The sequence below is a fragment of the Melospiza georgiana genome, chromosome W, assembly GCF_028018845.1.
Source record: "Melospiza georgiana isolate bMelGeo1 chromosome W, bMelGeo1.pri, whole genome shotgun sequence".
NCBI lineage: Eukaryota > Metazoa > Chordata > Aves > Passeriformes > Passerellidae > Melospiza > Melospiza georgiana.
In genome coordinates, this window is record NC_080464.1 from 199,014 (window position 1) to 224,657 (window position 25,644).

General features: G+C 42.7%; 1 protein-coding gene across 3 annotated transcripts in view; it reads right to left on the bottom strand.

The window, feature by feature from the left end:
• The window catches only part of LOC131095401 (transportin-1-like), a 100,817-nt gene that overhangs the window by 23,437 nt on the left and 51,736 nt on the right, over positions 1-25,644 (bottom strand). For all 3 annotated transcript variants that reach the window (XM_058043095.1, XM_058043094.1, XM_058043093.1), the window contains 5 exons: positions 20,081-20,187; positions 19,380-19,513; positions 12,373-12,454; positions 11,534-11,656; positions 4,710-4,828 (listed from right to left, as the gene is read on the bottom strand). In XM_058043095.1, the coding sequence (XP_057899078.1) occupies positions 4,710-4,828; positions 11,534-11,656; positions 12,373-12,454; positions 19,380-19,513; positions 20,081-20,187 (565 nt within the window). The remainder of the gene's footprint in view (positions 1-4,709; positions 4,829-11,533; positions 11,657-12,372; positions 12,455-19,379; positions 19,514-20,080; positions 20,188-25,644) is intronic.

Genomic DNA, 25,644 nt, shown 5'->3' on the forward strand with positions numbered 1-25,644 from the left:
AAAGGTTTATATTAGATTGAGTGAACAACTGGCTGACAAGTCAGGCTCAAAGGGTTATAGCAAATGGGGTCACATCAGACTGGCAACTGGTTATCTGTATATTCCCCAGGGTTCAGTTTTAGGGCCAGTGCTCTTTAATGTTTTTATAAATGATCTGGAAGCAGGAATCAAATGTACATTAAGAAGGTTTGCTGATGATACTGAAGTAGGAGGAGCTGTGGACTCCCTGGAGGCAGAAGCACCCTGCAGAGAGACAGACAAATGAGAGGGCTGGGCAATCACCAACCATATGGAGTTTCACAAAGAAAAGTGCCGGATTCTGCACCTGGGATGGGGCAACCCTGGATGTACAAACAGGAGAACAAGAGGCTGGAGAGCAGCACTACAGAAAGGGACCTGAGGGTTCTGGTCGATGGCAAGTTGAATGTGAGTCAGCAGTGCTCTGGCAGCCAGGAGGGCCAACCATATCCTAAGGTGCATCAGGCACAGCATCAACAGCTGGGCAAGGGAGGTGATTGTTCCACTCTGCTCTGCACTGGTGCAGCCTCACCTTGAGTGCTGTGTGCAGTTTTGAGCACCACAATATAAGAAAGATATAAAGCTATTAGAGAGCATCCAAAGAAGATGATGAAGGGTCCCAAGGGCAAGACTTATGAGGAGTGGGTGAGGTCACTTGGTCTGTTCAGCCTGGAGAAGAGAAGGCTGAGGGGTGACCTCATTGCAATCTACAACTTCCTCAACGGGGCCAGCGGAGGGGGAGGTGCTGATCTCCTCTGTCTAGTGACCAGTGACAGGACCCAAGGGTATGGAATGAAGCCACATCAGGGCAAGTTCAGATGGGACATTAGGAAAAGGTTCTTCACTGAGAGGGTGGTCAAGTCACTGGAACAAGCTCCCTAGAGAAGTGGTCATGGAACCAAGCCTGGCAAGAGTTCAAGGAGCATCTGGACAACACTCTTAGTCATATGATTTAGTCTTAGATAGTCCTGCAAGCAGCAGGGAGTTGGTTTTGATGATCCTTATCGGTCCCTTCCAACTTAAGAGATTCTATGATTCTATGTCAAAATAACACATAAATAAAGCAAGCTGGTTTTCAGTTAGCTGGTCAATAATTTTGGCTGTAACCACACTTCCCCTCCCCTCAACAACAACAAAAGAAAATCAACACAAAAAATCCCAGACAGAAACTTAGCCTAATAACAAGTCAGCACCTTAACCATACTCCATTTCATTCAGTTCATTAATACTTTGTAATATGAAAAAGTGTTAATTTCTAACTAGATGTAGCCAGATGGCACAATTGAGTGTTACACTTAAAAAATAGGATATTCTTCCACATGATGAAATCTATTTTGAAGTACCTTTCAGAAATTAGGTCAAAAGCTTTTAAGTAAGAAGTCACACTTCCAAAATATGTTTGATAAACAAGTTACTACATTGGCTCTCCTGTATACCATTTGTCACTTTACTTACCTGTGGCTGAAAATTCTACCTCGCTACTCTTAAGGATGGGAGTCTAACTACATCGAGCCCTCCTATCCTTTTGTCATTACTTCAAGTATCACTCCTTAAGACAAGTCCCTGACTTTGCAGAGATCTTGACATTAGTCATCATTAGTCTTTATTAGAACTTTACTTAGTTATTAAACTGGTTATAGCCATGGGTCTCCAATGGTTATGTTGTATGGCAAAAAAAAAAGGACTAGGGGAAAAAAAGTCAAGTATTTCACATATAAACACATTCACTACAAAAATTAATCCGTAAAAATAAATATATGTATTACATGCCAAATCAAGTGAATACTAAAATCACCATGGACTGACCAAGCAACAGCAACAGACTCAGTCTCTCTATATTCTGCAGCCGAGAAGTATTGTTTCTGAAGGTATTCAGACCAGCAATAATAGTCATGCATCTCAATGGCAAAATGAACTAAACAAAAATTTCCCTCAAATTACAACTGGAACATGGCATTAACCTGTGTATAGGCACCGAGGCAAGAGGCAACCACACCACTGCTCTGTGGAGCAAGAGAGATTGATTTTAGTCATGACGGCTTTGTGGTGGTGCATCCCCCCCATCCTTGGGCCTGCCCTATGACCTCAGAAACTCTGGACAAATCTTGACCGAACCAGCTGAGCGGTGAAGCATCCCTTGACCGTACCACTTGGGCACTGAAGCATCTCTGACTGTGCCAGGAGCTCTTGCATGATATAGGTGGGAACAACACTGACCATGACAGGAACATCATCTGCCGGACCAAAGTGAAAAACAAGGATATGCAGTTATCCTTGTTAGCCTTGGTAAATAATTTACCTGATTCATAGCCCAAGTGAAGTGGTACCATTGTTAAAAAACCTTTTTAAAATTAATCACAGCCCAAGCGGAATGGTACCATTGTTACTGGACTTTCTAGGAAAAAAGCCCAGTAGTTACCAACTTGGGTCAGTGAGGCCCTTTGAGCTCTCCTGGACTGCAGTGGGCTGAGTCAGCACTTCCCTCTGAGTGGGGCCTCTCAGAGCTCGCAAACCTTCAAGTTTGTGATACTCAAAGGACCATCACTGATGATGAGGCCTAGGCTGATATTTCCCCCCCATTTCCATGCTCCCATAGGTGCAACCCTTGCCTGTTGGGAAACGCAAAGGAAATGGACGTATTTCACTGAACCTGAGGGGAGCTTTTGATAGGTATATTTACACACACAGAAATAGGTGTAGACATGAGTTTACCTGTGCATGTGTAAATTGATTACAGTATGAATGTTTTTTAGAGTGAATCTATAATTTAGTCACTGTTATAACTGTAATAAATCCTACTGAATAACTTTTCAAATGTTAAATTAGTCAATGATTAAGTGCTGCTAAAGTCTTCTGCACCCTTATCTTTTGTATACATATCCTTTGCACCCTTATCCCTGTTTACATTCCTGGTCTCCATGCAAATAATTCTAAATTGATTCTAATCCAATTTTCCTATGTATGCTTCCTCTATGCAGCAATAGAGTGAATCTTGCCATCAAACTGTAAAGTCACACTTTCACAAATACATATTAAAACTTGCTTTTTGCCAGTACCTTTGATGGTGAGTCTGAGAAGCTGAAACCACTTGTTCACAACAATTACCTTCTGAACTTTCAATGAAAGAACACTAAGTAGTCAGATTAACACCCATTACTTGGCATTTCTGCAGCATACTTCATGAAGCATGCGGGAGGTATAAATTTTATCAAAAACCTACAGGAGCAAAATGGAACAAGATATTGAACAGGTTTCTAGAAGATCTTGCTCCACTTAATCTAATATAAAAAAACCCCTAAGGTTATAATCAAGTATTGTCAAATTTATATGGCTCCTTAATCAAAAACTCACCAACAAACAAGTGGCTTTCAACAAAAATGACACTGAAAGATAAAAGATATGTAATGTTACTCTTATCTGTTTTACTAGAAATTTAAAAGCTTCTTTAAAAAAGCCCAAAAACCAAGGATAAAGCTGTTGGAATGTCAATGTTCATGTAGGACAGAAGAGGTTTACAATTTATACTGAGAAGGTGACTAGTATTAATATGTGTGTTAGGAAGGAGGTAGGTAGAATCAAGAACTGTGCTATCATTCTTTTGTATTTTTAGCTATAAGAGTAGGATTTAAGTAAAAACATTTTAAAACTGAAAAGTGATTTCTTGTAACATTGGTTCTTCTCTTTTCAAATCCTATTCCTGTACTGCTACAGCAGCTGCTTTAATCTCCATTCTGTTTTCTAAATGCTTATGAAAACTGAAATTTGGGAAGTCCCTCCCTTTTTTTAACAATTGCTTTACATCTAAAATGGTCGTTTTTGCTGAAAATAATGCATCTCTTCTCTCCACACTTTCACTGGAAGAGCAGAATCACAGACAGAACTGTGTTAGTGTTTTCAAAAACCTTCCAAGCATATATCAAAAATTGGGTCCTCATTTACTGGGAACACTGAAGAATCTGTTTCCTATTGAAAAAGTCTTTAGTCTGGAAATAGGTTATTAGCACAGTTGAAGACATGCAGATGTTCAAATCTCAAGCATGGGTGTTCAATTCCCGTTCAATCAAGGATCTACATTTTAAATCTTATGATAATTTTTGAAACTTACAAAAAATTTTTTGGAGCTTAAAAAACTACTGTCAGTCTGAAGAAGCATGAAAAACACATTAAACATGCTTTCAAGTTTAAATTGCTCTGGCAATTGATATGAAATTGATTCGTAAATCTAAATGATCTTGTCATTTTGTTATGTCTTCATAAAGATGAGAAACCCCTGGCATGACTATTCACATAGAAGCATTGCACAGAAATGCTCACAATAGCAGTTGTCAAGAAAACATGTTCATGGTACACCAGATATTATAGGTAACGTCACATGGAAATGTTTGTTTAAGCTCAAGCACATGTTAGTATACCTTTGCCTCCATCTGATACTTAACAGGATGTTAGGCTTGAGATAAAGCACCAGTGCCACAGTTTACGTTGCCTCAGGAGCCAAGTCTGAAATGTCAAAAGTCTTTTCAGTGACCTCTGTGATACAGCCATTTTTAATATGTACAAGAACTAGCTAGAAGAAACTCCTGCCAAGCATACAGCAAGCTAGATACAGTCTCCAAAAGAGTAACCAGGAAAAAGTTAACTGAAGTTTAAGGATGACTATTTCAAAATGACTGGTTCTAATTCTTAATACTTACTTAGCAAGATGCCGACATAATACATCTTTACAAATTGGCTGTTCAGCCAAAGTCAGCCAAAACTCACAAGCCTCCAAAGCAACATTTTCATCTTGGTCCTGGGTCCTTTGAAGCATATACTACACAAAAAAAAAAAATCAACACAATCTTGTGTAAGTTTTAAGTGAAGAAGCTATCAACATTGCAAAGTGTGTTTGCAAAAAAAAAACTATGCTCCCAGAGTAATTTTGTTTCTTTGAGGCAATGGGAAGAAACAGGTATAAAAGACTACTTAAGGCTATAGTGAGAATAAGCCAAGACTTATTTCTCATTGCTAGATGATTCAGATTTTAAGTTTTTTCCCAGTTAAAGTGAGAACATTATTACCAAGAAACTACAGACAGAGACCCAAGATAATAAACAGTTTCTTGAGAATAGAGGGGGGATTTAAAAATTATTTTACCACTCCCCCCTTCTCCTTTTGAATAAAAGAGTACAATTACACACTTGGTAAGATGGAAATACTTTTTATATCCAGTACCATAAAAAAGACTCTCTTTCAAATATTGATTATCTGACAGGATGCAATTAAGTAGAACTCATAACAGGGGAAAAAAAAGTCTCACTTTTCCAAGTATGAATGGTAATTCAGAGATTCAGTGTCAAATCTTTAAGCTTGCTGTTAAAATTTAAACCCCTTTAAACAAAAAATAATCAAATATTTGCATAAGCAGAAAGGCTAAATATACCATGGCTACATCAGTTTCTTGTACATGACTTCCAAAGCAATTTAGAGGAAGTGCTTGCAACTTCCAAAACAGTAATTTTTACATTCTTCCATGCAGCTCATTTCTGAAACAGTTGGTCCTTCCACTCATTTTAGAAGCCTCATGGAAATCCATGCAGCTACCTTTCATCACACATTGATTTAAAATGAAGAAAATAAATTCTCCTTCAGAATACCATTTTGTTCTCAAAATTAAATAGAATGGGACAACCTATATTATCCTTATGCATTTCAGGGATGCAAGATTTGCAACAAACATATCCCTTTCTACAGAACTGCATTCCTACAGGGCTGCATCCAAAGCAGCGTGGGCAGAAGGTGGAGGGAGGGGATTCTCCCCTTCTATTCCGCTCTCTTGAGACCCCACCTGAACAACTGTGTCCAGCACTGGGGTCCCAACACAAGAAAGACATGGACCTGTTGGAGCAAGCCCAGGGGAGGCCACAAAGATGCTCAGAGGGCTGGAGCTCCTCTTCTATAAAGACAGGCAGAGAGAGTTGGGGCTGTTCAAACTGGAGAAGTGAAGTATTCAAGACCTTCTAGCACCTTCCAGTACTTAAAGGGGTTCTAAGAGAGCTCAAGAAGGACTTTTTACAAGGGCATAGTGATAAGAACAGGAGGAATGGTATTATGCTGAAGGAGGGTAGGTTTAGATTAGATATTTGGAAGAAATTCTTTACCTTGAGGGTGGTGAGGGCCTGGCACAGGTTGCCCAGAGAGGTTATAGACTCCTCCCCATTTCTGGCAGTGTTCAAGACCAGTCTGGATAGGGCTCCAACCAACCTGGTCTAGCAGAAGGTGTTCTTGCCCATGTGGGGGAGGTTGGAACTAGGTGATTTTTAAGGTTCTTTCCAATCCAAACCATTCTGTGATTCTATGAAATGCACTAAATTGCAAGTGTTCCCTAAAAGGTCATTATTGTGATTAAGAACTGATGGCAACAAAAATACTGCTCTGTTCTGAGTTATGAACAGATTACAGCTTGGAAAATTTGAAAAATGTCCTATCTATTTGTCTGTAAACTGCATGCTGCTTCTCCCTCCGCTTCACCCTCTCTCTCTCTCTGGGCCTAGCTTAAAGCTAGCTACAAGACCCATTTCTGGGCAAGAGAACAGATGATGGGGATACCAGCATCATAAAGTCACCCCAGGACATCATTGCAAGCAAGGTTAATTAATACAACTGAAGTGATTTGGCATTTTTCCCCAGATGGCTTGAAAATCAACACTTTTGTTGTATTCAGTTATTTGCCACAAAGACAAAACCAGAATGACAAAAAGTAATGGCTGTTTGAAGGTTCTCCTCACACTGTCATTTCAGCTTTAAGCACATTTTATAATATATGCTCCATGAAGTTAGATAGCAGTAGATTGAAAAGGCTACTTACACTCAGTGGTATAAGAGCCATATACACAGTCTGGAAATAATAAAATGTTTTGGATTGTTGTCCTGGTTTGAAAAGGAAGTGAGTTTTTTGGGATGCTGTGGTCAAACCAATAGGTGCTCAGATTTGAATATTGGCACCTCGTGTGGCAACTGAGGACATGAATACGCCTCTGAGAACACGGGGGGTTAAAAGCAGAGAACTCCCAGGAAAACTTTCTCTTGGGTTCTGTCTGTGAAAGAGGTCAGGCCTCCCCTGCCCAGCTGCAGGTTGGGCGGGGGAGGGGAAGCCATGTGGCCGGGTGAGGTAGGCCAGGCCTTGGACAGAGAAGGGAGGTGAAGGCCTCTGCAGGATGGAAGGGTGGAGGAACACTGAGAGGCATCGGGCAGCCATGCCACCCCCCCCCCCCCCTCCAGGAGAGAGAGAGAGAGAGAGAGAGAGAGAGAGCTGGTGCCTGTGCTGTGCCACCTTGAAATTTGATAGCATGGCCAGCTGAGAAGGAGATGGGGGGTGGTGGGGGGGATGGTGAGAAGGTGCCCGGCAGGGCAGCCATGGGAGTTCTAGACAAGCAGAGCCTGAGATTTTTAACCCTTTTCTTGAATAATGGAAACCGTGCAAATGCTGATCCTCCTGGAGTTGAATGAGAAGAGAGATAGAGATGAGATAAGAGGAAATGGGCCACAAGAGAAGTCGAGAAGAATCTTAGGTGGGAGGGATGAGGGAGTGGCCTTTGGCTGGACTTTTCTTGTATAGCCATGGACAGAACCATTTTTCCTGTGACACAGAGACTGCATTTAGGGGCAGGCAATGGCTTGGAGCCAAGAGAGTGCAGTGATGTTATGTGAAGGAGTATGTGAGCAGAGATGACAGGTGAGGAGGGTGGTGGTGCCCTTGATCTTCAGGGAAGAAGAAGACCTCTCTTCTCAAGACCCCTCAGCCCCAGGGGGTGAATTTGGGAGGAACAGGTGTCCCAAAAGTGAGAGACTGTGCTTCTTTTTGGAACTGGGCAAAGCACCCTTAAAGGAGGAACCCTAGAAGCAGCTCTGGTCCATGTCCAGTGGTGAGAGCACTGGGCATGGAAGGAAGATGTCACGATGGCAAATGATCTCCAGGCAGTGCCACGAGTGACATGGCAACACAAGAGGTCTCAACTGTGTTTCCAGGGGAAGCCTATGGTGCAAGAGGGACTCCTCTCTTCTTGATGAACTGAGAACTGATTATCTAAAAGGTGGTGATGGACTGAGAGTTGATGATCTGAGGGGTGGATATATTGGAAATTTGGTGGGGGGAGGAGGAATGTTTTTTGGAAGGTTTTCATTCTGAGTTCTGTGTGTGTTTCTTTTTATATATAGTTGTAGGCTAATTAAGTTTTTCTTCTTTATTCCTAAGTTGGAGCCTGCTTTGCTCTAGTCCTAAACACATCTCACAGCAGACACCAGGGAGCATATATTTTCATGGGGGCACTGGCATTGTGCCAGCGTCAAACCATGACAGTTGGAAAGGACCATAAAGATTATCCAGTTCCAATCCACCGCCATGGACAGAAACACCTTTCACTAGATCAGGTCGCTCAAAGCCCCATCTAACCTGGCCTTGAACACTTCCAGGGATGGGGCAGCCACAACATTGCTGGGCAACCTATGCCAGGGCCTCATCACCCTCACAGGGAAGAATTTCTTCCTAATATCCGATCTAACCCTGTTCTCTAACAGTTTAAAACCATTGTCCCTTGTTCTGTCGCTACACTCACTGATAGAATCCTTCCCCATGTTTCTTGTAGGCCCCCATAGTAAAAACAGTGATACTAGTATCGCAGCAAAGTATGGGAAGAGTATTTGAAGGCTTTTAGGTTTTTTTAGCATTCTTGTGCCATACTTTATTGAGTATTTTTAATGATAAGCTAAAAAAGTGACTTTAGACAATGGAAATAGTTGCTTCCTGACAAAAAATTACAAAATAGCATAGGAACATTATTCAGAACTGGTTTGCATACTCTGTAACAGTGTTGTGTTAGTCTTGCTATGTCAAACCATCAAGAAAAGAACGATGCACAATGCATTAAGAAAAATTCGTTCAGCAGTAAAAGATGTCTATCTGAAAACAACAGGATGCAAACAATCTTATTTCTTTAGCAACAAGCTGAGTTTCTGTGTTAGAACTTCATATTATCAACACCTTTCAAGTAATCTCATTATGCATTGTAAAATAAAAAGTCAGGACTTCTATTAAAAAAGATCTTAGGCACTACATGCCTGGCTAAATATGCTATATGAATATACAAGTGCAATCTAATAACTGAAATCTATTAGGTCAGACTACTTCTGATATATCCTGTTGTCATGTTCTCAGACAAAAGAAGGAGAAAAAAAAACCCCACAGAGAAATACATATCTGCTTCTGATCACCTGGAAGTACATGTTCAAAAAACCCACTGAAATTGAAATTCAACCATCCCTGTTCCTCCAGGAACTTGGCAAAACAGTTAATATTAAACCTGTCTAGTTTAAAAGCATTACACTGGCCAAGACCTTGTCTTAGAATCACTACCAAATTATTAATATTCTTAACTACTTTAAATGTAATTCTCCATAAGCATAAAAAACCCTGTCATGTGGAGGGTTTTTCATGAAACATACCAGTTTCTTTCTTTTTAAGAATTCCTTCACTTAGAGCAGTCGCTATTAGAAGCATTCAACTTGGAGGTACTCAAGTTTCAAAATGGCAAAACCAGACTAATTTGAATGAAAAATAGTCAGTTCTCAGATATTACACTGTCACATATTAATATGTATGTATACAGAACTGGGCAAATCAGTAACAGTACACAATAGTTCCAGAACTGCAGAGGAAGGGAAGTCTGATCTTCAGAAAAAATTCACTGCTGCTGTCTTTTGTAGAGAAGATGCCTAGTAATAGTTTTCCCAAAAAAAAAAAAAAGGGATACAACAACAATACAATCTTGGATCTTCTGGTTGCTGACATAATTTCTACCTGCAAAGTCCAGAAGTTCCTTACTGATTTGTTTGCTGACAACCCCAAGTTGTGTGGTGCAGTCGACATGCTGGAGGAAAGGAATTGCATCCAGAGGGACCTGTACAGGCTCAAGAGGTGGCTCTGTGCAAACCTCATAAAGTTCAACAAGGCCAAGTGCAAGGTCCTGCACCTGGTCAAGGCAATCCCAAGCACAAGTACAGGCTGGGCAGAGAATGCATTGGGAGCAGCCCTGCCGAGAAGGACTTGGGAACAGCAGTTGACAAGAAACTCAACATGAACCAGCAATCTACACTCAAAGCCCAGAAACCAACTGTGTCCTAGGCTGCATCCAAAGCAGTGTGGCCAGCAGGTCAAGGGGGGGGGGGGTGTGAGGATTCTCCTCCTCCACTCTTGTGAACATAAGGAGGATGTGGAGCTGCTGGAGTAAGTCCAGCAGAGGCCACGAAGATGCTCAGAGAGCCTGAAGCACCTCTGCCATGAAGACAGACTGAGAGAGTTGGGAGTGTTCAGTCTGTTTCCAGTTCAGAAACCTGTTCAGAAAAGAAGGCAGATTGCAGAGCATCTTCCAGTAATGGAAGAGGGGTTGGAACTAGATGATCTTTAAGGTTCCTTCCAACCCAAATCATTCTAGGATTCTATGATTGCAGGAGGGTGAAGAGTCAGAGAAGTTATCACTTGTTGACAATATAATCTTCAAAGCTTTATTCTCTTTCTCTCCAAAAAAAAAAAAAACCCAAACCAGACCAAACAAAAGAAAAAAAAAAAACTACCTCAAGTACCAACAATGCCTACTTGTCCTGTGTTAGATGAGAAGACATGTGCCAGGCTTGGTGTCATGGAATTCCAGACAACACTAGAAAAATACTGCAAGTCACCTCAGTTTTATGCCTCTCTAATGCCTTTGTCCAGAAGCACAAAAAAAACCCAAACAAACCTGCTTCATATTGTCTGGACTTGGCACTTATGGAATTTGACACTGGATTATGACCCATTTGTTCTTATATGTGCATGAGAAATATTCTGATCTTTGTTCTATTTCCAGTCTAGCAAGTAGTGTATATAAAGGCTATCTAGAAACTGCCACTGTTTCCCAGGAACATAGAAATTACAGCTCAGTTGAGCAAACAAGTACCAGTTGATTGGTCTTCTGGTAGGCAAGTCTGCACTAATCTAGAATAATCAAGGAACTATGCAAGGACACCCACCTATAAAACCGAATGCAATGGCAGGCAGTTTTGTTAGTAGCTCAAAGAGCATCTCAGATATTTAAAATTACATTCCTTATCCTTGTTGTGGCAAAAGAGCCAAAAAGGTGACAGCTTCACTGTGTAAACTGTAACAATATCAGCACCAGAAGGAAGATTTTTAACATGATCTCACTTGTGGTCAGGCAATGCCTGGCTGCTCCATGGCATAGCTGATCTTGGCCATTTCAGGATCAATTAACTTAAAGAAGAATGAAGAACTGCCATATGCACTGTCAAATACAATGTCATGTTGGCAATTAGCTAAAAAGAAACTTTTGCAACTTCAGTCTTGAAGGAAAACAAAGAGTAGGCAAGCACAAATGGAAAACACAAGCACAAAAGTAACACACTCATTCTATGTATGCTTTTAATTTGCTATTATTTTTGCAATTCCAAACATGCTTCAGCATACAATCAGAGAAATAAGACTCACCTCAACTATACTAATCATATGAGGAAGCAGGCGATCCATTCGAACTTCTAGCAACATTACCAGAGCACGACAAACATTTTTGCGTACTTCAGGCTCCTCATCACCAGCCAGTGCAAAAAGATTCTGTTGGAAAGTAATACCAGTAGAAAAGCCTCAATTCATCTAGTTCAACTTCTATTAAAATTTACATTATTGGCAAACTAAAGTATGCAAACATGTACTTCTGTACCATCCCATCCCACACCTCAGAAAACTGCATTATTTCCTAAAGACATATGGTCTAGCAAATGAACTCTTCAGACTTTCAATGTGTATTGTTACCCAGTGTTTTGGTCATGTGTACATTAGACACAAGAACAGTAATCTCTGATTTTTTTTTCCTAAAACATTAATTAAGTTCTGAAGATAGAAAATGCCTTCAGAACATAACAGCAGCAAATAAAATACACCCTGGATAAGCCAAAATCTCATCCTTCTAATCCACATTCAGTAGTAGTATTCAGAGAGACCCATAATCTACTCAGTGACATGATGGTCCCTGTACCAAACTCTCCGTCACACATGTGACAGACTGCTGCCAGTACCTCTATGCAAGAAGAGTTTCCTGTATTTATTAAAAGAAAGCATTTTCAAAACACTATTTCCTTGGGCTGGGAGAGTGCTTAGACTAATTTAAGCATAAGCATGCAGAATGACTTTAAACCCATGGGGATTGAAGCTAGGAATGGGAAGCCATCAATGTGGAGTTTAGGGGTAGTGGAGGTTGTAAAACATCATTTAAAGCTCTTGATAATTAGATATGTTATTTGACTTACCCCTCCAAGCAAAAATGCACTCACCTCAATAAAAGAATCTATGTGCAACATAAGAGCTTGAGTTCTGCTGATAATAAATTGATTGACACATGCAACAGCATGAGACCTACAAATTGAACAGTTAAAATATATAAATTTTTAATGTCTTAAACATTTTCTAAACTGTACAAAGGCATCATATGTTGGAAAAGAAATGAAATTTAGCAAAATATTTAATTATAGTGAGTTGTGTGTGAACTGGTTTGTTAAAAGGTAGTTTTGTAGCCGTTGAAAGTGTGTTGGGTTTTGTGTGTAACCTAGCAGGTAGTCTTAGGGATTTAATAAATATTTAAACTAGTGCAGGAAAGTAAGAATGCTAACCTGTCTGGAGGCAGCATACAATGCTCTTAGAATAAGATAAGCAGAAGATTAATGATCTTGTTTGTGAACCAAGGAATGTATCACAAGGGGTCTGTGACTAGGCAAGGGGAACGGGGAACTGTTTCTTGGAGACTAGACAAGGGGAACGGGGAAATGTTTCTTGGAGACTTTGTTGTGAATTGCATGTATAAGAGGGAAGCACCCATACGTGAATTTGGGGGCTCAGGTTTTAGGGACGTGAGTCCCCCAAGCTCCCCGGGCCCTTAATAAAGCACCCACAAAACGTATCCGAGTTTTGTGTCATTTATCAATCGGGCAACACATAGACATTAGGAAGTAAATAACACCATGTCTTAGGTTGCAAATGCAAGATGTGGCTGGGGGGTGTGTGTTCTACTGCCATCTGTTAGAGGTGGGGCAGTTATGGTCTGTTTATTACACCTCCAGTTAAAACCAGGTGGAGCAGTTTTCTTTATCTCTTCAACAACCAATCCTCCCTCTGGGGAGATATCTTCTGTTAATGGGCCATTGAGTGTCACTGCATAACTGATAAAATTACATCATCCCATTATGAGATGCTCCGTCCAGAGGGAGGAGCCAAGCATTCCTACCTGGATTTAATTGAAGATTTGGAACAATGCCATAGGCAGCCTTTTCTCACTGGATTCCCAAAAGAAGGTCAGGCCCATCTATACTATCACTGGACTACATCCTTTCTACAGGCTCACTGTTTCAACAGAACTGCATCTATCACTCCAGGAGGACTGCAGCCACTATTTAATTGGACTGCTACCAACACCCTGACCAGCAGGGTGTCAGGTTGTATTATGACTCTGTCAGTGTTGTTTTGTATTACTGCATTTTTATTTTTATTTTTTCCTAATAAAGAACTGTTATTTCTACTCCCATATCTTTGTCTGAGAGCCCCTTAATTTCAAAATTATAATAATTTGGAGGGAGGGGGTTTGCATTTTCCATTTCACGAGAGGTTCCTGCCTTCCTTGGCAGACACCTGTCTTTTCAAATCAAGACACACTGTCCAAGCATATTCTAGAGGCAGGGAGGATTAAATCTGAACATATATATTGTTACCAACAAAAATTAGTAAACCACATTTTAAAATACTACTATATACTCCAATATATCTAATAGATAATTTTAATTAAGGTATTCAGTAAATAAGAACCATAGCATGATGACTACCTGGCACATTTGTCCCAAATAGTATGTAAGGATGGTCTTTTTCAGTATATTATGATTATCAATTTTCTCTGATATTGTTGCCAGATGAAGACTCATTTGCACCTTGTGAGTGTCCTGGGGTGACGTTATGATGCTTGTATCCCCATTCGTTATGTTCTGTGCCTTTAAGACTGGCTCTGAAGAGTGGAAGTTTTGTTTGGGTTTCTCTTATCAGGGACACAGAGAAGGAGTTTTATTTTCACTGATCTTTGGTAACAATGTTAACAATTCCATGCAAGTTAACACGGTGAAATTTTAGCATGCCCTTCTGTTGTAGTGTTTTTATACTTTGTAATAGTTTTGTTTTTGTATCCCCGTATTTTTCCCAAATGGTTTACCCCAGATTGTACCACCCTCCCTCTACCTGTGTAATCCCTTTCCTTTGCTGAGATCATCCCCAAATCCCCACCCTGGCTCTCTGTCAATCACTCAGCATCCCATCCCCTCTATCTAGAAGTTTTTGTCCAGGACGTCGAGTGATTAGCCAGAGGCTAGGAGTCAACCCCCGAAGTGTTACCCCATAATGTCTATCCCCCAGTATCCATCCCTTAGGGTCACTTATTGGTTAGTAAAATGTTATCTACTTTCGGTTTCCACCTCCCTTTAAATGTAACCTTGGCACCTCTCCTGGGGCTCTCAGCAGGAGGCCCCCTGAGGTGTAGGGGCTCCTCCGGAGCTCCTAGAATAAAACCTTGGATTAACCCCTGCTAAGTTGGCCCTTTTATCTTCTACCGATGTCTCTGGTGTCTCCTCTGCTGCAATGGCGACTAGCCTAGCTGCTTTCAGTACCCTCGGGGCACAAGAGTGCGTCTCCACTGTCGGCGGTGTTGGGGTTGCTCCCTCAGTGTCTGCTGACTCGGGACTGGCCGGGGTTCCTGAGAGGCTCCCAGAGAGACAGAGACAGCCTTCTTCATTTCTAAGTATCCAACTTTGCAAGATTTTTCCCATTCAATGAGACCAATATGCATCAGTAATATAGTTAGAACAAATACACACTTGCATTAGGATACATAATAAAACAATTGTGGTAGAAACAAACCATAAGTGAAGAGCTGGTTCTTTATTCCATTCCATGCAAAGCCATTGCTTACAAGTCTTTTTCATTCTCAGAGACTGAAAAGCCAAATTATATAAGTAGAGGCACAGTATAAAGCTACCTTTAAAAGCCTCTGAAGATCCATTCATGTATTTTTACTAATCTAACTCCAAACATCTAGTCTCTTCAGACATTTCTTGGAAGAGAGTCTCATAAACAGGGTTCAAAAGTTCTCTCTTCACAGATTTAAATACTGATAATATTTAAATACTATTAAGTACTAATAGTATTTTACTGACACAATTAATATTCTTCATACTTCTGTACTATGTACTGAAACCAGGCAACAGGTCGGCAGATGATCTGCTTTAAAGTTGAAACTGGTTTACCTATTTCAAAGCAAAAGCTTATCTTCCTATAAGTGCCACTTCATGCTTTGTTATATATTTTTCTTAGTGTGCATCTATTTTAGGGGAGTTTCTAAATCTTATTAAATCCCATCAAGATTTATTCCTAGTTATACGCTTCCTTTTATTCTTCACCATTTATGTTAGTGCTGGCAGTAACTGAGCCCTCCAAGTTGTAGAATCTTTTGATATAATTTTCAAAGAGGAGTCCAAAAACACGTTTCAGAGAATCACTCAGAATAATTGAGGTTGGAAGGGACCTCTGTAGATCATTTGCTCAAGTAGGGCCACCAACAGCTGGTTGCACAGGACCACATCACAACAGTGTGAGAGACTGGAAGGATTGCTGTCTTGAAACATTTCAGGTGCATGTGTGGGAGAAGGGGCAGGTTGGGCCTTGCTCTGGTGAGGCAAGGCTCTGTTCCGCACACCCCACACCCCCTGGGGCCTGTATCCCAGCCCCTGCAGGGGCCACCAATCACTGGCACACTGGAGGCAATGCTCCACACCCTGCCCCTGGAGCCCCAATCTAGCCCCAGAGTGTAGCCACATCTCTCTTCACAGAGAAAAGCAAGGCACAATTCTTCCCTGGAATATTTCTGGGTTTCACATTCTCTGAACGTCAGAGAATGATCAAAACAATTCCTATCTTATTTGCTGTGCCTGTGTTGTGCCAAAGTAGAATGCAATATGGAGATTGTTTACCCAAAGTGATGGTGTTTAGTTTCCTTGGCCTATCAGGGCCAAGTGTGTGTGTGTCAGGACTGTCGGCTGACAGTCATGAGGTTCTGTGCAGTTGTGTGCAGAGTTGAGTGCTTGGCAGATTCAATTTAGATGTAATGTAATATAGATGTAATATAGTATAGAATAATATAGTATAATAAAGCAATTAATTAGCCTCCTGATAAGATGGAGTCCTCCTCATCATTCCTCCCTGCCACAGGGGTCAGCCTGTTTTGATACCAGAGTGGTCAGATGACTGGAAGTCCCACCTGGGGGAAGGACCCAGGAAAGCCTAAGGGTATTTAACCAAGGACATGCGGTGAGCATGTTTTGACCCTACTTCTTGGAATTTCTATCAGCTGAACATTGTGGAACTGGAACCAGGAGTGGTAGCTATATTTGTTCTTTTCTATATCTTTTTTTGTCTCTCTCCTTCTTCTAATTCCCTCTTCTTGGAATTTTGAGTAATTTAAAGTTGAATAGGCTAAGTTAATGCTTTGGGAAGTGTTTTATGTTGACTGAATGCTGCTCTAAACTTTTGCCAAAATTCTCTGATTTTACAAAGTTGACAGTAAATTTTTTTTGTTGTTGTGACCCCTTGTTAATATCTTGTCAGTATTTCTCCAGTGTGTCAAACTCAGAGTACATGAACAACCATAAGCCCTTTTAAGAGTCTCATCGAGCAAGTTTTCTGGGGCCTTACAGATGGCTTTTGAATATCTCCAATGATGGGGACTCTACCACCTCTCTGGGTAACCTGTACCAGTTCTTGGTCACCCTCACAGTAAAAAAAGTGCTTCCCACTATTCAGAGGGAACTTCCTGTGTCTCAGTCTGTGCCCACTGCCACATGTCCTGTCACTGGACACAACTGAAAAGAACCTGGCTCTGTCTTCTTTGCACCCTCCCTTTGGGTATTTATATACAGGGATAATGTCACCCCTGAACCTCCTCTTCTCCAGGCTAAACAGTCCCAGCTTTCTCAGTCTTTCCTCATAGGAGAGATGCTCCAGTCCCTTTATCATCATTGCGGCCCTTTACTAGATCCATGTCTCTCTTGTACTGGGGAACCCAGAACTGGGCACAGTACTTCAGGTGTGGCCTCATCTGGAGGGCGAGGGGAAGGATCACCTCCCATGCTGGCAACACTCCAGCCCAGGATGAGATTCAGCTTCTTTGTGGCAAGGGCACATTGCTGACTCATTTCAGGGTGTCATGGTTTGACATGAGAGACATTTATGGAAGTGATGTAAAGCTTCCAACCACTAGAAAGCTGGACATGCCTCTGTGAAAAAAAAAATGTTAAAGATGAAAGAAACCCAGGAACGACTTCTTTTGCTTCCGGCCTGGGGACAGGTAACAGGGCCCGCCGCCCCTCCACCCCCACCCGCAGGGGGCCAGGCCCCTCTCCGGGGGAAGGGGAGGGCGGTCCAGGGGACTCCAAGCCCCGTTCTGGCCAGGCCGGGCCCCAGCAGCTGCCAGGCAGGAAGCGGGGCGAGGCTACGGAGCCCTGGCTGGAGCAGGGCTGGCCTCGGCTGTTAAGATCTTGCTGTCAGGTCCCCTCCCCCCAGCACAGCTGAGACCAGAGGCAGCCCCGCAGCTGGAATTGAAGTCAGAGAAAACCAAAGACCAACCATGAAGCCGATCCTGACACAGCTGCAGCTCCTGCCACCAGTTACTGGCAGGTCAGATGATCATTTGCAGGGCCCAGGCTGTTAACCCTTTCAGTGCTTCAATCCTCCCTCAAGTGAGAGAAAGGAAAAAGATGCAAGCATGTAAAGGAACAACATGAAGACATCGAGGTCAGTGAAAAAGAAGTCAAGTCCCAGATGGGAGGGATGAGGAGATGCCTTGATTTTGGGGTTGAAATCCTCTTGTAAGCTATGCAGAAGGGACTCTTTTTCCTTATAATGCAGGAAACTATGGGGAGATGAAGGGTTCAGTTTGATATTGAGCAAAGGCCTCCATGTTAAAGTAAACAGATGTTAAAATAGCTGTGATCCCATGAGAAGTTTGAACAGAGAAAGGGAGAAGAGTAGTCCTGTGTCCCCAGGAGAAGATGATCTCTGTTCCCAGGGATTAAGATGATTTTAGAAATACATAATGAGAACTTTTGCCTTTGAACAGCTCATCTTTAAAACAATACCCCATAACTTGACATGGCCCATAGACAAACTGTGGGAAGGCTTGTGGAAAATGGGAGGGACTTCATGACTGCAGATTTCCCAGGGCGGTTGCTAGTCATGGAAATTGGGAGCCACGACAGGACTGTTTTTTCCTCCTGTGGAGAAGTCTCCATAACATTAACAAGAGGGACTTCTCTCCCTAAGTGAACTGAAGAAAGACTATTTTAGAGGTGGCAAACTGATTGGAAATTTTAGGTTTTGTTTCTTTACATTGTCAGTGGGAAGAAAAGGTTGTGGGGAGAGGAGAAGTGTTCTGAAGGGTTTGATTCCTACTACGTTTTTTCCTTTTAGTTACTGTTAATAAAATTTTCTTTATACCCTCTTAAAGTTTTGAGCCTGCTTTGCCTATCTCACAGCAGGAAGTGAGTGCACTGGTGATTAGCCAGCACCAAAATCTGCCACACTCTCTGGTGCATTGAGCCAAGAAATCTTAAACTTGGGGAAATCTTAAATTGGTGAACCAAAACCCCTACACAGGGTAAAAGCTACTGTTCTTGTTGATAAATATTAGCAATAACAAATTAATTTTGGAATTTTTTCCTATACTTCTGTTACTTTGGAGACATTAATACTGTATTAAAGTAAAAGGATGTTGAACTGATTTAATTTGATATATCTGAAAGATAAAGAGCTTTATAAGTTTTCGTGGAGTTAAAGCAGAAAAATACTTTTCTGCAAGAACTCAGAAACCATTTATCAGCAAATGATTTTTTACTCTTTCATTGCTGGAGTCATAACAAAACAAATGCAAGATAGTTCTTTCTAATCAGAATTTGAAATTTTAACCACAGCATTGAAACTTTCATAATAATATGCAAATTCTTAAAAAATAATTTGATTTTCAAAGTCAGACAGATTTTTGATTTGGAAGATGTATAAAGAGGTGAGGCTGATCTAATAACTGAACAGATAAGCATGGAAATGACCAATGCATGAAATTGCTGTGCCTTCTCACATTTGCATATGCAGCATCATTTTAAAAACTAAGTATGTTTTAAACTGATCTACAAAATATCAACCTTGCTGCTCATGTAAATAAATTTTTAACAGATAACTTTAGTATAACTCCTAAACCTACCTTATTTTTGCACTGCTGTGTTTGAAGAACTGCAAGAATTTAGGTATCATGATATTGAGTGGTCGGTCCAATACATCACTATCTAAAATTTCAGCAGAATCTTCGCATATCTTCTGAAGAGCACCAAATGCACCCTGTTTAGAAACAAAATCAAACAAACAAACAGCAACCAAAAAAAAACAAAACAAAAAAAAAAAACAAAGCAAAAGAAAATCTGTTACTTTACATTTTGAAGAAAGCAACATTTCAGGGTTTTTACAGAACAGGTAATTTTAGCAAAAGACCGCAGTAAATGTAGCTCACTAACTAAGTAAATGTAGCTAACTAAATATGGAGTTAAATTAAAATAGCCTTAAAGACTTTTTATTTAAGCACTTTATATTGTAATCTGTAAGATCTCAAGCTGGATGAGTCTATAATAACTAAGTGGTAATTTTAATTTTAACATTCATTTATTTAATCATATTTTTAAAAATGCTTAAAAGCAAGATTGTTTTAAAAATCAGACAAGATTTTTCTCCTCATAGCTTAAAAGAGTTGAGTTGGTATTTCTTTATTTTCCTTCATGAATACAGGAAAAAAAAGATTATATATGTGCATACATACCCACACAAAGTACTATACATATATATAGCATCTATGAAGAAAGGCAAAAAATAATCAAATTTACATGATAATACATTTAAAATAAGCCTCCTTACCTCACAGGTATTGTAATCTTCAGAATCCAACAGTCTGCAAAGCTTTGGTAAGAGGTCAGGCCAATTCTGCAATTCCCCTTTTGAAGCAATGGTTGTTATCAGAATGCCTAAGTGAATCAGAGGAATAAAGGAAATGAGATCTCATATATCTTCACAGGTTTCACACCCTTTTTTCTCATTTTACTCTTCTCAAAGAACTAAGGAGTCAAGAAATTTCTTGTTTTATTAAGAGCTGTCAAGCATAAAAAGAGGAAGCACATTTAATTACAAAGGTTATTTGAAGGGCTTTGAAATGCAAAGGCAGGTTGCCCCTTCCTGCTATCATGAATGGCTCAGATGTGAGACATCAAGCACAAAGTAATTCCAGTTAAGGTAATAATCATGTCCAAACACTGCAGGGCAGGTTCTGCTCTAAGTTTACTAAAAACTGTACAAATCTTGACCTCCAGTAGAGTATCCATCTCAAGTCACTCCCTCTTTATTATGATACAAAGGTATGAACACTGGAAACTGTCATTCAATAAAATGATAACTCATTACTAAATTATGTGTTCATTACTTTACTATGCTTACACAAAACATTAAGGGCACATGCTGATGTCCAGGTGTTAGAAATATAAATTACTTGTTGGTAGAATTGCCTTGGTGAGGTTTAGGGCTTGACATGCTTCACTGATCTCAGACCTAGGGGGAGGTTACCAAAGCTTCGGGAGAAGGATGTATCCCCGATAGTGGACACAAAGAATGCAGAATTTACAGGCCATAAGGATATTTGGCAGAACTCCCAAGAAAAGGAAGAAACTAATAAAGCCAGCTCAGCAACTGTGTTGAAATCAGCTCTGACTGGGTAAAAGGTAATTCTGGCAGAGGGAGATTGTGACCACTGACTCACAGACCACTGACCCAAGAAACCCACAGACCCAAAAGAAGAGGAAGATTGAGCATATGGACTAAATAGCATGAGAAGCAAGAGAACCATTAACTAATAGATGGTTGAATACTAATTAATAAAAGAACTGGGTAGCTTGTAGACAATGAACACTGTTTGCTAAAAATGTATAAATAACATAAAGCTTTGATGATTGGGGAGCCAACCTTTTGTGGGTTACCACCCAGCTCCCTACTTTGTGCCTACTACAACAAAGAAATAGAAGTACCTCGTCCTCGGTGTGTGAATTGGTGCTGTGCACAGGGCAGAAGGCCCATGTTCAGGACAAAAATTCTAAGACAGATACCTACTAACAGCTTACACACTATGGCAGGTCATCCAGTGATCAGCTGTAGGGGTTGGCTGATTCAGATCCAGCAGAGAGGATGGCCGAAAGAGTCACTTCCATTTTTAACACATACAGAAATGCCAGGAAAAGCTAATTAGGTGACAGGAATGGGGAAAGCTGCTTATAAACTAGGACTGACTATGAGTCCATTTTGCCTCAACTAATAATCTCCCAAATGAAAAGTGATGAAAAAAAACTTTCCTAAGCTTTTTCATTGAGCTAATCACCATATATCCTCTTTTTTTGAAATAAAATGTTCAAATTGTTATTAAATATACAAGAATACAGAACAATATTACACAGAAACCTCCTAAATAGATGCATTTATTTTCTGGTAAGTTTGTGAGTCCTAAACATATGCAACTGTATTTTTGAACTTGAATCCATATTTCAATGTTGGCACAAGGTTTTTTAAAACCTCTACCACACAGCACAAAGAAGTTTCACAATGTTAGTCATTTCAGTGTTTAAAAAAAAGAAAACCTAAGTAAGGATACAACAATGTGTAGTTATCATTTCATCTCCAATCACAGTCCTAAAATAGACTCTATTGACATCTTTATCATCCTCAGTGAGGTGACTTCTGAGAATGGGATTAATCAGTTTGCTTCCATCTTGATCAAAAGGTATCAGCTTTTCTTTGGGTAACATCAGATGCTAAAGACTACAAATGCTGCATTACTTCTTCCCTGATGCTGTTTTGATGTAGTTGCTCATCCTCCTCTCATAACTCCAGAGATCTTATTTGTGATTGGCTCATGAGGTTGTCAGTGCTTGAACAGCAAAAATACATATGCATCTGTGGTGATTTGGCCCTGTCTGGATGCCAGGTACCCACCAAAGCCACTCTATCACTCCCCTCCTCAACTGGACAAGGGAGAGAAAATATAACAAAAGGTTCATGAGTTAAGGATGGGGAGAGACCACCCACTGATTACCATCATAGGCAAAACAGACTCGACTTAGGGAAATGAGTTGAATGTATTAACAGTCAGAACCAGAGCAGGATAATGAAAAGTAAAACAAATCCTAAAAAACACCTTCCTCCTTCCCAGGCTTAACTTTATTCCTGATTCTCTATCTCCTTCCCCCCACAGCAGGGCAGGGAGATGGAGCATGAGGGTTATGATCAGTTCATCACATGTTTCTGCCACTGTTTCCTCCTCAGGTAAAGGAGTCCTTCCCCTGCTCCAGTATGGAGTCCCTCCTACAGGAGGCAGTCCTCCACAAACTTCTCCAGCACGAGTCCTTCCCATAGGCTTCAGCCCTTCACAAACTGCTCCAGTGTGGTGTGGTAGCTAGGGAAGAGGCGCTGCGGAAGATTTCGCGATGTCACGGGAAGCTAGGACCTTCGGTTCCCCATAGATAAGACCCTCAGGTACTCATAGATAAGAAATTAACATAGGAATGTGGTCCCACTAACAATAGGAATGTTGCCCCACTGAAGCCAGTAACTTTCCATCCCTTACCCAGTACTTTTGCATCCCCTACTAACCATAGGTAAGAAGGACAAACCCCTTTTTGACGTAGAGACCCCTAAGACTATAAGACCCCATGAGAAGAAGTAATAAACGCCTTTTGACCGTCCACCACATTGGTGTCTGCGTATGTCATTGGCCCGAACGGCCCTAGAGAGAGGGCTGTCGAGCTGTACCTCAGAACCAGGTCGCCTGCCTTGGTCCAAAAGGCAACATTTGGTGCCGAAACCCGGGACAGCGGCTTGCGCCCGGCGAACGGGGACACTCCTGGAACGAGGACGGCGGCTGCGACAGCAGGACTGATCGCAGCGGGGGGGGGGACGCCCCCCGGACCAGCTTGGACAATGGAATCCACAGCGAAGGTCGTAAGTCAGGCTCATGAGCAATGGGGAATTAAAGGTGAGCTCAGGAACTCTAATCTTGCTATTGCAAGGCTCCTAGAGCTGGGGACGATCGAACGTCCGGTAAATATATTATATTGGGAAGCGCGGGAGAAGTGCACTGCCGCCTCAGCAGAGGACTCAAAGTCCGCAGGCAGTGGTAAAAACCTCAAAGCGTGGGGGAAAGTAGAAGAGGCCCCACGCAAGACGTTAGAAGAACAGGAGACGCGGGAAGCTGCGCGTATACGTTTATTAGCTACACCAAAGCCGGGGGTGGGGGCCGCGACGCAGACCGCCTCTGAGAGCGATCGGATTGAAGGCGGGAATACTCGGGGGCCGGGCGCGTTCCACCCCTTCCCGAGCCCGAGCCCAGACCCCCCGGAGCCCCCAGGAGACCCCCCGGAACCCCCAGGGGAGCCCCCGACCTTCCCGCGGAGCCCGCCGGGTCCCAGCCCCCCCGCGGAACCGTCCGAAAAAGCCGCGGTTTCTCTATCCGTCTCTTCCCCGCCGGCCGTCGGTCCAGCGCAAGAAGCAGAGCAGCGCGCGCGATGCTTCTGGCAGGGACTCGCGGAGGAGGCGCGGAACGAGGCCGGATTGTCGGACCCCGCCGGGATCGGTAAAAACTCGTCCCCGCCATGTGCGTTTAAGAATGGCGCCGAACCACATGGCGAGGGCGGAAGGGAGGAGGCGGGGGGCGGAAACGGAGTCAGCCTGCTTAACAACGCATGCGCGGGCGAGTGGGGAGACGGGGCGGCCCCCGCGGAGGAGCGTAAGAACAACCAGAGCGCTCTATTCAAATTAGGTCCTTGTAGGGTAAGGACCTCCCCCGGCAGGAGGCGGGGGGACCCCAGGGGGAGGGAGCAGCACCACCCCCGAAGGGAGGAGCGAGGTCGAAGCCGCACAAAACGGCACGGAGCGCCGGAAGTGTACCGGCAGTCAGCTTCCACCTCAGAGTCAAGTAACAGCTGCTCAGACAGCTCGGAAGAGCCGACCGAGCCCGGCTGGGACTCGGAAACCGAGAGAGTAGAATTAATGCGGTTTCGAGCGAAACCGAATAAAGATTTAAACAATATCGAGAAACAATCGCAACACAAACTCAGCGATTGGGGAAAAATAAAAGCAGCCTGTGGGGACCGGGCACCGGCAGCCTCCATGTACGCTTTCCCGGGGGGGGTTGCCAGAGGGCGGGGGAACCAACAAAGGGCATATACTCCGGTTAACCCAAAAGAAGCCAAAGCGATTTCAGAAATAGGGATCAACTCAGCTGTAGTACACACTCTTGAGGATGACCTTTCTAGCAATAACGATCTGCTCACTTTTGATATTATGCAAATAAGCCGCATGCTTTTTGACGGGTCGGGGCGGACTGTATTTAAGCAGGAATGGCAGGACGACCGTGTTAGCCCAGGCTTCCGAGGAAGGGCAACAACTCAGCGAGCTGTCCCCAGCCGGCACAGCTTTCCCTGCCAGCACCCTCACTCCAAGCATCCCGGCCCCGGGGAAACGGGACGTCCTTTCCATGCTCGGATTTCGGATTACAAACCTATCCTGAAGGCCACTGCCGTAGACCCTCCGCTGCCAATCAAATTGACTTGGAAATCATCAGACCCTGTATGGGTTGAGCAGTGGCCCCTGACAGAGCCTCGAATGGCAGCCTTGCTGGAACTGGTCGACCGCGAACTGCAAAAGGGTCACATAGAACCCTCCACCAGCCCATGGAACACCCCTGTATTCGTGATCCCCAAGAGGTCCGGACAAGGCTATCGTCTCGTCCACGACCTGAGAGAGGTGAACAAGACAATCCGACCCCTGGGTCTGGTCCAGACGCTGCTACCCACGAACTCAGCCATCCCCACAGGGCAGCCATGCGCAGTACTGGATATCAAGGACTGCTTCTTTTCAATACCCCTGCACCCTGAGACCCTTCAGGCCAACGGCTTCGAGATCGCGAGCGCAAAGATCAAGAGAGGACCCTGCGTGACCTTCCTGGGAGTAGGAATCACAAGCTCCTACGTGACACCCCCCGAGATGAAGGTCAACCGAGACGTCAAGACGCTCCACGACGTGCAACGCCTGGTGGGATCGCTGCAGTGGCTTCGCAACGTTGTCCTGATTCCTCCCGAGGTCATGGACCCTCTGTACGAACTCCTGAAAGGGAAGAACCCCTGGGATCCCAAGGAGCTGACACCACAAGCAACGAGCTCCCTCGACTTCATCGAAAACCAGATGTCCACTGGCACACTTGCCAGGTGGAACCCAGCCATGCCACTGGACTTGTACGTCCACTTTACACCGAAGGGAGGAGTGGGAGCACTGGCTCAAGGACTTGCTGAAAAGGCCCGACCAATCCAATGGGTGGTCCTCGGAAGACCCGCTCGTGCATTTTCCCCAGGAATCGAATGCATCGCCAGTCTCATCATGAAAGGCAG